The sequence below is a fragment of the Prionailurus viverrinus genome, chromosome D3, assembly GCF_022837055.1.
Source record: "Prionailurus viverrinus isolate Anna chromosome D3, UM_Priviv_1.0, whole genome shotgun sequence".
NCBI lineage: Eukaryota > Metazoa > Chordata > Mammalia > Carnivora > Felidae > Prionailurus > Prionailurus viverrinus.
This window is the reverse complement of record NC_062572.1, coordinates 42,240,309-42,255,186: the sequence shown is the minus strand read 5'-3', so window position 1 is coordinate 42,255,186 and position 14,878 is coordinate 42,240,309. Positions and strand designations below refer to the sequence as shown.

The 14,878-nt window shown below is 41.3% G+C and overlaps 1 protein-coding gene across 4 annotated transcripts in view; it reads right to left on the bottom strand.

Annotated features, from left to right (window-relative positions):
- The window catches only part of LPIN2 (lipin 2), an 85,263-nt gene that overhangs the window by 3,273 nt on the left and 67,112 nt on the right, over positions 1–14,878 (bottom strand). For all 4 annotated transcript variants that reach the window (XM_047827636.1, XM_047827638.1, XM_047827635.1 and 1 more), the window contains exons 8-19: positions 13,914–14,013; positions 10,782–10,969; positions 8,955–9,048; positions 8,442–8,511; positions 7,470–7,559; positions 6,397–6,479; positions 4,776–4,920; positions 3,740–3,888; positions 3,093–3,179; positions 1,561–1,713; positions 1,013–1,127; positions 252–355 (exon numbers count right to left, since the gene is read on the bottom strand). In XM_047827636.1, the coding sequence (XP_047683592.1) occupies positions 252–355; positions 1,013–1,127; positions 1,561–1,713; positions 3,093–3,179; positions 3,740–3,888; positions 4,776–4,920; positions 6,397–6,479; positions 7,470–7,559; positions 8,442–8,511; positions 8,955–9,048; positions 10,782–10,969; positions 13,914–14,013 (1,378 nt within the window). The remainder of the gene's footprint in view (positions 1–251; positions 356–1,012; positions 1,128–1,560; positions 1,714–3,092; positions 3,180–3,739; positions 3,889–4,775; positions 4,921–6,396; positions 6,480–7,469; positions 7,560–8,441; positions 8,512–8,954; positions 9,049–10,781; positions 10,970–13,913; positions 14,014–14,878) is intronic.

Here is a 14,878-nt window from a genome sequence, read left to right as displayed (position 1 = left end):
CTCAATGCAGTAGGATCTGAGACGGGCATGCATCCCTTCCCAGGACACAGCCTTCCTCTTCGAAGTCTAAAATAGTCAGTGATCCCAGTACAGACACTATTACAGAGAAGGACACACCCAGGCAAAGAGGAAAGCCTCCAACAGACAGGTACACTACTGACATTTCGAGCTGGGCCTGATCCTCAGAATCTCTGTTCCCAACTCCACCCCTGGCTGCCGGGCGGCGGGCTGAGGAGGAGGAGCACACTTACGATGACTTGTTTCCTTTGGTCCTTTCTTGTATTAATTCACCCTTGGGGTTCACGGTGAATATTCTGCAGTCTGGAACTCCAACTTGCGTGTAAGCATAGACATCCTGCAGAAGAAAACATTAAATAAGGTGATTATGAGAGAAGAAATCAGGAGATGCTTCTCTGGTTCCTTGTGAGCCAGAAAAACAGTATGAACACAAGGCTGTCTTGGGAACACGTGGTGCAGGCACAGTGTCCCTCTGCCACTGCTAAAACTGAACTTTAGACAAACTGAAAGAGTGGGGCCAAACCCAAGGGCACTCAGAGTCAGAAAACTGGGGGCTGACAGACGCCAGGGGCCCTGGAATGGCAGAGGGGCCCTGCTGCCTGCCAGAGGCCAGGTGGCAACACCTTCCGCAGGCCTGGAAACTGAGGGTCCGTGTGTGGGTAGGCAGGCTGGGAAGCTTTCGCGAAGGCGGAGCACTCTCTGGGGTGGATCCAAGGACATGGCTTAGAACCACTTACACAGGAGTCAGGACTGCCCGAGGAGATGGAATCAAAGCCATAGAAACAAAGAGAAAGTGCCCTTTCTCATACACCAAAACTCTAGGGCAGATGTCCTACAGGACCCAACAGCAGAAATTTGGAACAGATAAATGAAAACCCATTTAGCAGAACATTCATTCTGTTTATACAATTGGTTTGACAATTATATCCGGGCTGTACCCTAAAAAATACACGCCTCTGAATTTTACCCACCATACCAAAGGCTACACACTTACATTTGGACGGTTTCCAAAGGCGGCATAGAAGGGCTGCTTAGAGGGGGCAAACAGATTCTTGATATCATTTAGACACTCTATTTTGAATTTCTCTGGTTTCTTTTCTATCACTTCCCTAGGGAGAAAAAAAAAGTACAAATACAATGACCAAATCTGAAATGGTAGTTTTTCCTGGTATGTGATCCTGAAAAGATTTTAGTGCTCACAATCACTCATTTCTTAAAATATTTTGTAACTGATATCTTTCTTTCTCTTCCTTTGCCAGTCAAGAAAGACTAAGACTCTGAGTGATGGTGTTTAGGGAAGGAGAAAACGTGACAGCTTGATTTTTGGACCGTGTTTGACACAGACTAGGATGAGCTCTGAGTTAGAATGCTCTGGGTCTGGGGGAGCCGAAGAACCAAGAAATGCCAAAGCTCAGAATCAGATACAAACCCTTACAATGAGCTTGACCTCCAACCTCCCCATTCAGACCCTTTCCCCCAGCGCGAGCAGGCGCATACAACCACACATGTGCACACACACGCATGCACACACAGAAGGTGTACCTGTGGAAGGCAGAGAACAAGCTGCTAGGGGATAACATCAGAGGGCCCCGAGGCAAGATTGTGCCCTTGTCATTGACCCAGTGCAGGTAGCCACGGGTCATGTCGGCCATGCCGATGGCACGGGCGGAGCAATACAGAAACTTGTAGCCATTCCTGAAAGAAAAGAGAACACATCCTGTTTAGAAACACATACTGTGGCAAAAATGGAAAAAAAAAAAAAAAAAAAAGGGACTATTCTTTTAAAAGATCCAAATAAAGTTCCCTTCGTTTGTTGTGAAAATCAAATTCTTAAATTTAATAAGGAAAGTAGTTAGGATTATAAAGTTCTCACTTCTCCATAGAAAACATCATAGGGAAAAATGGGGATATATGCAACTAGGGATTATGCTAAATTTATAAATACTGATATATCTTCAGCAACCAGTCAATGAAAGTCAGATTACGGAACAAAAACCCTGGACTATCTTTAAGTTATCTGCATAAAGGCAAGATGCAAAGGATCTCATTTATAAAGACAATTTGTAGAATGCAAACCATTCTGTAAGACAAGGAGCAAATCATGGGTAACAGACATACAATTTTCATACTATGGCATTCTCAACTAATGCTTAAGACACTAAGTTTTCTTTTTCCTTTTTTTTTTTAATATTTATTTTTGAGAGAGAGAGTGAGCGAGCAAACATGAGGGAGGGAGAGGCAGAGAGAGAGGGAGACGCAGAATCTGAAGCAGGCCCCAGGCTCCGAGCTGTCAGCACAGAGCCCAATGCGAGGCTCAAACTTGCAAACTGTGAGCTCATGAGCTGAGCCAAAGTCAGACATTTAACCGAATGAGCCACCCAGGCGCCCCAAGACACTAAATTTTCAAATCAATTTAACTCATATGGATTATGGTCCCACAAAGGCCACAGCACTGTTTTCTCTGTTGCCCCAACAGAGAGGACCCCATGGGTGACCCCATGCATGCAAGTATTAGCTACTCAGTGAAATCCAATTTAAAAATATCCAATTAGGGGTGACCAAGTGGCTTTTGATTTTTGAGTGTCCGACTTTTGGTTTCGGCTCAGGTCATGATCTCAGGGTTGTGAGATGGAGTCCCGCCTTGGACTCTGTGCTGGGTGTGGAGCCTGCTTCAGATTTTCTCTCTCTCCCTCTACCCCTCCCTCCTACTTGTTCTCTTAAACAACAACAAAGCAACCCCAATTAAAAAAAATGTAAATCTGGCTCTTCTGTAAAAGCTTAACCCCCCAATGATAACTATAACCACAGATATATATAAGCAGCGCCTCAAACTCCTAGCACTGTGAGGATGAGAGGTACAGGTTAAACATGTAACGCAATGACTGATACACAGCTCATGTTCCAGAAATGGCGGCTGACACTTTTCTCTGTATGAGGCTACAGGAAAGGAAAGCAGGAATAGCTGGATCATGAAGACAAGATATCCATGGACTGATGTATGCCATTTTTCTGTAGTTCTTAAAGCAAAATTCTAGCTCACTTGAGTACGTGGCCATGTGGGACAAGATACCTACTCATTGATGGAATGGTAGAGCTTTGCTATACCCTGATGAGTCCAGTCTTTACCCAGCTGTGGAAGAATCTGCCCCAAAGCATCAGACCTGAGAGGGTAGAAATAGGAAAAGGTATCAGAAAACGAAGCATATACAGCCAAGTGTTTGCCTATTTAAATACCAGCTGCCAAAAACCACTGGGTAGAGGCAGAGTGGGGGGACAATATAATCTACAAGGGTGATTTTGTCACAGCTTGCATAGCAGTGAGGCAGTCCCCTGCACACTCACAGAGGAATTTCTAAAAATAGAATCAGACACAAGAGCCAGATGTTCATTTTCAGAGATAATGAACAATTATCTTTTTCTTCTTTTTCTTCTCCCTAATCTCAACAGTTTTTTTTTTAATTTTAATGCCAGAACTTAGAGACTACGTAACTAAATCTTGCTAAAAGTTTCTGATGTTAATTTGTACAGCTCCACCCATCTCCTCCATCCACAGAATGATCCTGTGTGTGACCACGTGTGACCTCTGTGTTCAAGTCTCCATGCGTGTAGTTTAAAACACTTCCTGACGGTGGTCAAGGAGGGATTCCCCCAATCCTGCCCCCCATTGCACAGTGACCTGTACCTATCTCCTCCCTGCCACCCACCATGGGCTCGTGCTTACTTGGTTATTGTTCCGTCAATATCAGAGATGATGATCTTGTCATTCCAGTTCCACAGGTAAATGGTCCCTGCACAGCGGCAGGTACCTTGATATTGGGTTGTAATACTAAACACAACATCATTTGGGCCATCTTGGAGCTTCAGTTTTGCCTTTTATAAAAAGTAAGAGAATAAAGAAAATCATAAAGGGAGAATTTTGAAAATTCATGGTGTATCACTTTGATGAAATTATGTGCAACTAAGTCAGTTTCCAATAATATGTAGTCACTGAGAGATTACAAAGGTATCATGTTAAGTGAAAAAAAATTCTAATCTCCTAATCTCTGAAATATATGTAGTATGTGTACATACATATATACACATGTGTGCGTGTGTGTGTATACATATACATATACATATATATATATGGCAGAAACGTATAAGGAATGGAAAGAAATACATAAATATGATTACTATAATAAGAGAAAAAAAATCAGCTGAAAACATACAATTCTCAACAGGGTCTGAATATTTACAAACCACCACCAGTGTTTCAGGGCGTCAGCTCAAGGCAGGATGGTTTCTGTTGCGTTGGCACACACACAGCCCAGTGCTGCGTGCACAGCTTGTTCACAAAGAGCTGAGGGAGCCACTGCCTGAATGGTGTTTTGGAATTCTAAGAAATTTTTCTGATTCTCCAAAAAACCAAATGTCTCTGCTCTTCCTCCACACCCGACCGCCCTAGGGCACAGCAAGACCATTTCATACTGAAAATGTGTGAAAGGGAATGGGAAACCAACAGGAAAAAGGAAACTGCATTTAAGTAAGAAAATGACATTTCTCTGTTGTTGTGGCTCCTAAAAAAAAAAAAAAAAAAAAAAAAAAAAAGTGATGGCCTGGCTGTGTAAGGTACATCTGGGAAGAAGGTTAAAAATACTTATCTGTTGGTTCACTCTCAGAGACTGAAGTAGGAAGTCTGAGGTGGTGCAAGAAGCATGTCCAATTAAACAGTTACTAAAGTAATCTGACTGGATCCACACGGATCACACAGGACTCACAATTTGGTCTGAAGAGAGTCGAAGAGACTTTTTATAGGAGGTTGTGCTGCCATGGCTTGGGGGCTCTGTGGGAACAGGGTCCACTTTGATGGATTCTTCGAGCTCCTGTGACCCTTCATCACTGGATGAGTCATCCTCAGCCGGCCTATCAACAGCAATCCAGTTACTGAAGAGGCAGCAGGGCATTTTAATGACACGAGCTTTTCTTTAGGATCAAGGAAACAAAGAGATCCTAAATCCATTCCGGGGAAGGGAAGAGTTGTTCACTCGATTTCCAGTGCCTGAGTATTCACATCATGAAGGGAGAAGGCCACCTTCTCCCTCTCATGATTAGCCAGCAGTCTGGCTATGACTGATTATTTTCTGCTATGACCAGTGAATGCCACTAGGTCTACTGACTCTTGTTGAAAAGATAACATACATTTCAAAAGATAACAAACTGTAGAAAATATAATTGCTTGTACAAATTTAAAAAACGAATAAAAAGGATTCTATATACCCTTCCTTTAAAAAAAATATTTATTTTGAGAGAGAGTACAAACAAGAGCGAGGGGGTGGGGGCAAGGTGGAGAGAGAGAGGGACAGAGGGAGAGAATCCCAAGCAGGCTCCATGGTGTCAGTGTAGAGCCTGACTTGGGGCTCAATCTCACAAACTGTGAGCTGAAATCAAGAGTCAGATGCTTAATGGACTGAGCTACCCAAGTGCCCTATAAACCGCTTTTGAAAGAAGAGGGTAAAGAGCAAGAAAATGAAAGCTCAGGCTCAGACCAGCAGCTGAATTAAAGAGCTGGAGCAGGAGGAGAAGGAAAAAATCTGGCTGGGCAAGTAGAAGAACAGCAGAAATGAGAACAAGGTGCATAGTGGCACCTCCTTTCAGGGCCAGCCAATACAAATATCCAAGAGGGGCTACATTTTCCAAGAAATGAAAAGGACCCACACTAATTTTGTTTTTTGTTTTTTTTAGATAGAGTGTATACTCATGTGAGTAGGGGTGGGGCTGGGGCAGAGGGAGAAGGAGAGAGAATCTTAAATAGGCTCCAGGCCCAGCCTGGGAGTCCAACCCACAACTGTGAGATCATGACCTGTGCCAAAACCAAGAGTTAGATGTTCAACCAACTAAACCCCCAGGTGCCCCTAATTTAAAGAAATTTCTACCCCAATGTGGGGCTCTAACTCATGACCCCAAGATCAAGAGTTGCATGCTTTATCAACTGAGCCCACTAGGCTTCCTCTGAAATTCTTTTGTGTCTCCCTTTTGTGTCGGATAGGAAGCTAGAGGGCAGAGACACCGAGGATAGCACATCTTAGGACTCCTCAAGATCCCTTTCTCAGAGGCCTCCATTTTACAGGCATCTGATTCCATGGCTCCAGGATGGGAGCAAGGCATTTAAAAAGCAGTGATGGGTGTATTTACTCCTCTAAACTGATTATAATTTTTAGAAAAGCAGAAATTATCTTCTGAGTGGCACAAACAAGCCACTTATGGTCATGGTTGTCCCTATGAGAAAGAAGTTTCTGACCAAAAATTAACCAAAATTGTCAAAATCAGCTTGAATACAATGGCTAAAAAGCAGTGAGTGAGCAAGTGCTGTGAGTCTGGAGGAAGGACAGGGTGCCCCACCTGCCACTGGCTGGCTCCTTTGCACTTGATGGCAGGTCACTGGTTGGTGGTACCTCGGATTTTCCTTCCTTGGCCTCTGGCAGCTAAAACAACAAGACAGCAATGGCGATGTGCAATTATTCCCCACCTGCCCCCAGAGACTGACAGGTAAAAATTTATCAGCAGCCCTCTCTAGCAATAAGCAAAATGGTTTTCTGAATCCCTAACTTAAAAATGCTTAAGAAACAGCCTTTCTCTACTTTGAGCCAAAGGACAGAAATCTGAGACAGAAGTCATATGCTGTTATGCAAAAGCTGTTCACTACAAAACAATTAAAAACTTTTTTTAAAGTTTATTTACTTATTTTGAGGAAGAGCAAGAGCAGGGGAGGGGCAGAGAGAGAGAGGGAGAGAGAATCCGAGGCAGGCTCTGTACTGTCATTGCACAGCCCGATGTAGGGCTCAAACTCATGAACTGTGAGATTATGACCTGAGCCCCAATCAAGAGTTGGACACTCAATTGACAGAGCCTCCCAGGTGCCCCAGAAGTAAAAACTTTTAAAAGAGCACCATTTCAAGTCACAGACTATAATACAACTGGCCCACATTCATTCGGTCTGCTCCAGGGACACCAGTACTACAGAACAGAGGTTCCCCATGCTGCCGCCCCCACTGCCTCCTCCTCGGTAGGATAACAAGCTTTTGCTTCTGTCTGGAAGGTAATATAGTGAGTGGGCAAAGGGAAAGAGGCTTTGGAGCTGAACCCTTGGCCAAACCCTAGCTCTGTCCTTCACCAGTTATGCGTGTTTGGTCAACTCACCTCACCTCTTCGTGCCCTAGCTTCTTTACTTGTAAAATGGGAACTCAAACATCTATACTGAAGGGCTGTAGTAAAGGTGAAGGGTAATGTACGTAAAGCATCTAGCATAGTACCTGCACATCAAACTGTTCATAAATGGCGGCTATAATTAACCGTAAGACAGTATTATAAGCCCAAATTGATTTTCTTATGCTTGGCAAAAATGTTTTCTGAAAAAATGAAAAATTTGCTTCTTTTCAGCCCATGGAAAAAAATTACCTCTCTGGGTCCGTTACCTGTTTGGTCATGCTTTCTCTCTTACGCCAAAACCACCAGCGACCAGATTTCTTTGGCATCTTATCTTTGACCCAGGACTCGACTGTGGCCTGGAAACAATCAATTTGGGTCAGTCTAGTCATCTGTCAGTCACAAAACACCCAACTGCTTTCTATCATCCCCCTGCAGGACAGTGCCTTATTATGGAATGTGAGCAACATTCTCTACACCTCCCAACTCCTCCAGAGTTTGTAACACCTCTGACAGATGGACAGTCCTCTTTTGTGGTAGCACGGCTTTGTAGCAGTTCTATGGGAGGAGACTGGGTGGTCTGGCTAAACAGGAGCAGGGGGCTGGTAGGTGCTGCTCTCATTTCTCTACCACTGGAAAACATGTTCTCATGAGTTATGAGGACCAACTGCGCTGACAGATTTAGAACAAATCTTCAGGTTCTATATCACAGGCTTATTAGACATATCTTATCCAATCACACTAACATCACACTTCTGGTGGGCACATCACCCTCGTCCCGCTGCTTCTTTCCATATTAATGAGAGGAATTCCTTTTCATGCATTCCATATTTAGCTAACAATTAATCAAATCTCTCAACTTTTATACCCAACCAGAAACCAGTATAAACTTCTAATAAAAATGACAAAGATACGGCAGCCCAGCAAGTTTCCTAGATTTGGGGCATGAGATAATTTGAGTGGGCACATAAAAATCTTTGGATCTTCTGTAATATTAATCTAATTTCATTAAAAACTTTTTTTTTTAATGTTGCTCCAACTCACCAACTGTGAGATCATGACCTGAGCTGAATGAAGTCAGACACTAAACCAACTGAGCCACCTGGGTGCCAGGTGCTAGAATATTAAATTAATTTTAAATAAAACTTTGAGTAGTATCTAGTTTAGAAGTGTGCACATATGAATTTTTCTAAATACCATATGTTGTAGATACTTAGAAAACAAATGGTGGATCATCTCACCTTCGGCAGACTCTTCTGGAATACTTGCAAGCTAAGGATCATGGGAGCAGCCAAAGCCCAGTTATAGTAACTGTGAGAAATAAATTGTGTAAAACCATTACACAGAGAAGGGAGAGAAGGAGAAAGAAGAGAAGGGGGTAGAGAGGAAGGGAAGGAGGGAAAAAGAGGAGAGGATGGGGGCACAGAAACAACATGAAATTCCTTATTCTTTTCAATGAAGAGATGATCAGCTAAATTTTTTCCCCACATGAATGATCTCTGCTTCAAGCCAAACTTCTCTGAGCAGAGAGGTAGTAAAATCTATAACACAGAATAACATTTCAATGCTTCATTGAAAAAAAAAAAAAAGAAAAAAAGGCTGAGGCGTCATTTTCATTTCAAAGTCACTGCCCACTAGCTCATTTATATGTGATGGCACATTTTATAACAAGAAAACTAGAATAGTTAAAAAGAGCACTTTGAAAAAAAAACCCTGGAAGAGTATTTAGCAATTATAAAAGCAGGAGTATTTACCGGTTATAGATCCGTATTACAAGGTTAGGATTGTCTATAAGTCCAGGGTTTTCTGCAAATTCATGATAAGTAATGATATGCTCCATGAATTTTTCTGCAATGTAAAATAATGATCCTTTGGTTAGATATTACGTAAATTTCTAAATGAGAATATCACAATACTCTGCGTTGAAGGATCTAAAGGATAAAATGCGTCCTTTAAAAAAATTTTTTTTATATTCATCAAAAGCAAAATATCATTTTTTTTTTTATCCAGGACAATAAAGAACACTTCCTTCTTCTATCCTTCCCCTCTTCTACCACTCCTCCCACAATTAAAAACAAAAAACAAAACCACAACAAAAACAACACAGGAAAAAGGGATATGCCACAGAATTTCAGGAAAACAGACTATAGATGTGGCCAGAGAGAGAGAAAGGAAGATACACATGTGTGCACACACATTCTCTAGAATTAATGAAAACTGTAGTTTCATTCTTAACAAAGACAAACATTACTGGCAGGCAGGCAACTGCATAACTAGGGAATATTCATGGGGATCTTACAGCTGTCAGGGCATGCTACATTAGGAAAAACAATCAAAACATTTTACAATTGCTTGGAGAAAAAAAAAAACCTAATAAATACACACCAGACTATGGCTTAGGATCAGCCAAGAAATGAACCCCAAGTTCTTGAGAAATGAATGAGGGTTCTGCGTGAATTTGAGCAGATCAAGGCTAACAGGGAAATTTCTCGCTAGGACTGTTCCTCCTGGTGATTTGTAGATTATTTACGTTTACTTTCCATTTCTGCCTCCTCCAATAACAAACTCTACCTAAGTACCCAGAATTTTAAGTGTATATTTTATGGTTTATAGAACTGTGTACTTTCCATTCCACCCCCAACTTGTATTTTTTAAAATGAAGACTTATGAGGATTAAGAGCTATTGACTATAACCTGCTCTTAATTTCTTGCAAAAAATAAAACAAATAGAATTAAGAGATGGAGAAGAGGCAAAATGAGCACCTTGTGACCTGAAAAAGAGAAGGATTCAGGAAAGCACAATTATGACCCTCAGGGCACCAAGTCTGCCAAACTCAGGCCTTCAGCTGCTCTGAGGGGGAGAGAAGACAAAAGATGATACTAGTTGTGGAAGGAAACTCTTTCCTTAGAGGACAATCAAAGGCCACCAGCCAAACTGAGAAAATATTAAGCAGAGTTTAGGTACAAAGGAAGGTAAAACCAAAAAGGCCAAAAAACTTGGGGAAAGATACACCCGAGTGCTCACCCCACCCTGGAGTCCTCTGAATTGCCTCTGCTAAGCTTCTTCCTTTCTCTTGAGCAACTATACTTTCCAGGGCCAAGTCTCAAGATTGAGACAGAAAGTAACCCCTTCTACTTTTTGCCAGAAAGACTATTTCCTCAGTGGACAATTAATTTTCCACAACTTCAGCCCTACTCTCATATCTAAGGCTCAGTGCTTTCCAGGAGGGCAGCTGGGCCCCAGTCCACACACATTTCAACTTTACAGATGAGAAAGTGGGACACAGCATGAGCTGACCCTGGCTGCTCCACAAACAGGGCAGCCTGAGCATTCTCCACCTCTCCATGTGAAATGAGAGCCTTCAAGGCACACGAACTTACTGGAGCCATTTATATGTAAGGTCACCCCATATGAGGTACCTTAAATGAGGAGCTATCTAACATTAAAGGGAGATACCTGTTACCTGCACAAGATCGTTAAAGAATTTAATACCCCGAAGTGGCTGAACAGCAAGTTTTCGATCAAGTAATGACCAGGCTGCTTTCTCCAGTGAAGACAGGGGCATGATTGCCCAGCGTACCTTTGGAAATTTCTCCGTTCTCACTGAGACCCCCACAAAGAGAGAGGGTGACATCAGGCAAGTCCATGGCAGAATCTGAGAGGCACTCGGTGCCGCTATCTGCAGCCGCACTTCCAACGGACTGTGGGGACTGGGAGCCAGAGAGCGTGTCAGACTCAGGCCACTGCCGGGAGCCAGGGTCCGATTCACTGTGGGCAGGGGATGGGGAGAAAAGGATTTGCCTTATTACAACTTCTTGTATTCCTGGCTTACTACAGGGTTCTCTGAGGGCTTGAACCAAATAATATATCCCCTTAAAAAAGGAACAGATTGACCTAAAGACACAGCTTTCCTTAGAGTTTAGACTCTATCACAAATGACATTAAAAATAACTTAATAGCACTGCTGAGGAATTAACTGTGAATACAGTAAACAGGTCACAAAAATCACTACAGCCATTCACAATAAGACAAACTTTTCAACTACAGCCTTTTTGATTTTAATTAAAGGATTCCAAGAGTCATAACCATTTATTTACATTTCCATGATGAAAATGACAGAGTAATTAAGAAAAATCTGATGTTTGGAAACCTTTGATCCTAACCTCCTAGAAAAAGCTGTGGTACTGTACACATCCTGTAGAAAATTACTGCAGTTCAGGGTTGTCTAGACCTTTCTAAATTCAACTGTTACTTCACAAAATAGAACAAAGAAATTAAGCAAGAGGAAATTCTCAGGATGGTAGACCTACCTTGAAAACATTTTGAGAAATAAACTGGAAATAAACTATCGTTACACTAACTAGCAAGGGTTAGGACTAAAAAGGTGAAGTTATTCAATATTTTCATTTTTCTAGATGTTAAGGCACAGAAGCCAGGTTTTAGAAGATGATCCTAAGGGAAACTTTGTAATGGAGCATAAATCTCAATCCAAAAGAACAAGGAAATGGTACCTTAAGTTTCCTATTCATGAATGTTTACTGCTCTACACCCTTTGAAAGGATACTTAATGTCATGTTGAAAAAATGTTCTAGAAGTTTCAAATTCTTTTGTTTTATTCAAAAAGCCAGCCTACTTAATATGATCCATCAAAGTTGTATGACTTTTAGGGAAAAAAAAAAAAAAAACCTTCAAATTTGAGCAGTAGGTGGCAGCAGAGTACAGACAGGTCATAAATAGAAAGCAGTTTCCAAAGCTATTATGTTTTGCATTTGAAACAATGAAAGATTTAGGTTTCTGAAAATTTTCTTTCTTAGTAGCCATGCACACTCATACCACAATATTGAAATTAATTAGATCAACAGAATGTTCTTACTGGAAATGGTGAAAACGCCAACGTAAAGCAGCAGTTATGGAGTCAGGGGGCAGGGATGACCCCGGGGAAAACATGAACAGAAGACTGTGATGTGTTTCCTCTTTCTCCTGGGCCCATGGCTAGGTCCCCTTATAGTGAGGTGTGGCCACATGACCATGACTGACTTTTTGGATGTGGACAGAGGGGTGTGCTGTGCCCTTCCCAAGCCTAGCCCCTGAAAACTCCCCTGTGTGAGCCTCCCTCTTTTCCCAGTCTTGGCGCTAAGGGAATAGTGGAGCCTCAAGATGGAAGAAAGCTTATGCTCCTGAATCCTTGTGTGCAAGGTGCCTCCCACCAAACACCAGCACTGGAATAGCATAGTATGACCAAGAAATACATTTCTATTGTGGTAAGCCACTGAGGTCCTGTGTTTTGTCAGAGCAGTTAGCGTGATCCAAAGCAAAGTGACCCCTAAATAGATGGAGGAGGCCATCTGACTCAACATGTCACCAAATCCAAAGGAGTGATGTGGTTTAGACTGAAGTTTAGCTATTATTATTAATACTGGATACTTAGTCAAGATGACAGGATTGGGACAATTAACAAACCAAATGCTTAGAAGCCTTACAACAATCTTAGTATCTTTAAGTATTTATGAAACGTCTCCAGAAATAATTTGTTCAGTAGGGTAAGGAGGGAATAAGCTAATTTGGTGAACAGGTGATGACATTAGGCAGTCAAATTTATAGAGCACAGTAAGGTTCTATTGCATGAGTTATTCTCCTCATTTTAAATTTATTAATTACTCCCCATTTTTTAAAGGGGAGACTAAGAACTTGATCTTTGGAACACTAATAAAGGACTGGGAAATGTGAAAGAAAGTGATAATTCTAGGATAGCTTACATTTTAACTTTCTTATTGGAAAAAAAAATTGGAGCACTTCCGATTCTTTCACCTTAAAAACCCAACTATTCCTTTATGTGAAGAAGATATTTTGAGACAAATTTAGGGCAGAGAGCTAGGAAGGTGTTTTAAGGACCTTCTAAAAATATCCATAAAAAATTTAAATATCTTCATATTAACCCCATGTTTCTATTTTAACTAAAAACGTAACAAGTTTTTCAATAATTTACTTAGAAGTGCTTAATAATATGTGCCTATGGCTCAGTATTTCAAACCATACTTTCTATGGGAAAAGTAAATTGTTTTTTGTAATCACAGAGTCCTATAATAGAATATCCTGAAGGATGGAAATAAACTTAGGAAAACAGTACAAATACAGCATATCTGAGGTTTTAGTTATTCAAAAGGGGGAAACTGAGAGGGGAGAAGAAAGGGTGACAAACGGTAAGAGGTCTAGGGAATGTGGGGTGTACAGGTCAACTGGAAATGGGGACTCAAGAGGCCCAGCCCAAGTTCAGAAAAAGCCTGGGAGCTCAGACTCACTGAAGGAGTGAGGACATTCTTTGTAAAATGTTTTTGAGTAAAGATATTATTACCTTTAAAACACATAATAAATGAAATAATGCTAACGAATCTCCCCCAACATGTTCAGTTTGTATTAATGACCATAAGATTTGCTAGTCTGACGTCGTAACCATTGGTACACCCTTACGTAGACTTAAGTAATGTACCTTTTCTCACTGTACTAAAACTTTCTTCATAAACAGGTAAATTATTCGTTTCATATCACTACAGTTCAAACACCACACAATTTCTGAATTTCCCCAAATCTGAAGCAATCATCCAACTTGGGTAAAGGTCATCATCACTTTGCTCTTTTTTCTCAGTGTTTTGCTCTAGATATAGCCATTATATTTCACAGCTATTCACCTTTCAACATCTAAGAAATACAGTACCTTTTAGGGAAGTAGAGGGCTGCAACTTCAGGTTCTAGAGCCTTTAAGTCATCCAGGTAAATATCATCAGGTCCTTGGTGTTGGCTTCTCTTGTGGACACCTATTTTTTATAAGAAAAACACACTGGAGGTAAGAGTTTAAATTATTCTTCATTTACAACTCTGCTACAAAACAAAGGTTTGCAAACGATAAGACCAATCATGATTCAAACTGCGTTTTATTTGTAAAGGTGTCAGCTAATGTTTTCCTACGTGTTGGTTCTCAACCATCCATGCCAAAGAAGGAGAAATTTGGTGTTACACACATACAGTTGCACAATAAACATATGCTAAATTAAAAAAAATTTTTTTTAATATTTTTGAGAGAGAGAGAGTGTGAGCAGGGAGGAGCAGAGAGAGAGAGAGGGAGACACAGATCTGAATCAGGTTCCAAGCTGTCAGCACAGAGCCTGACACAGGGCTCGAACTCACAAACCTGAGATTATGACCTAAGCTGAAGTTGGACACTTAACCGACTGAACCACCCAGGTGCCTCAACTAACTTTATTGAGAGAGAGAGAGAGAGAGAGAAAGAGAGAGAGAGAGAGAGAGAGAGAGAGAGAGGAAGAAGAAGAAGAAGAAAAGAGAGAACACGAGAGACAGAACATGAGAGAGACAATGAGAACATGAGCAGAGAAGGGCAGAGAGAGATCCCAAGCAGGCTCTGCACTGTCAGCACAGAAGCAGACATGGGGCTCAAACCCACAAACCGTGAGATCATGACCTAATCCAAAATCAAGAGTCAGATGCTCAACCGACTGAGCCATGCAGGTGCCTAAACATATGCTTATTCCTTCATCTGCTATTACATGAATAATCCTAGCTCCTAAGTCATTTATTTATATTTGATGATAACGTTTTCTTACAGTATAAATAAGCATGACCAAACCTGATGAAATCACTGGCATTGAGAAAGTGGTCCTTATT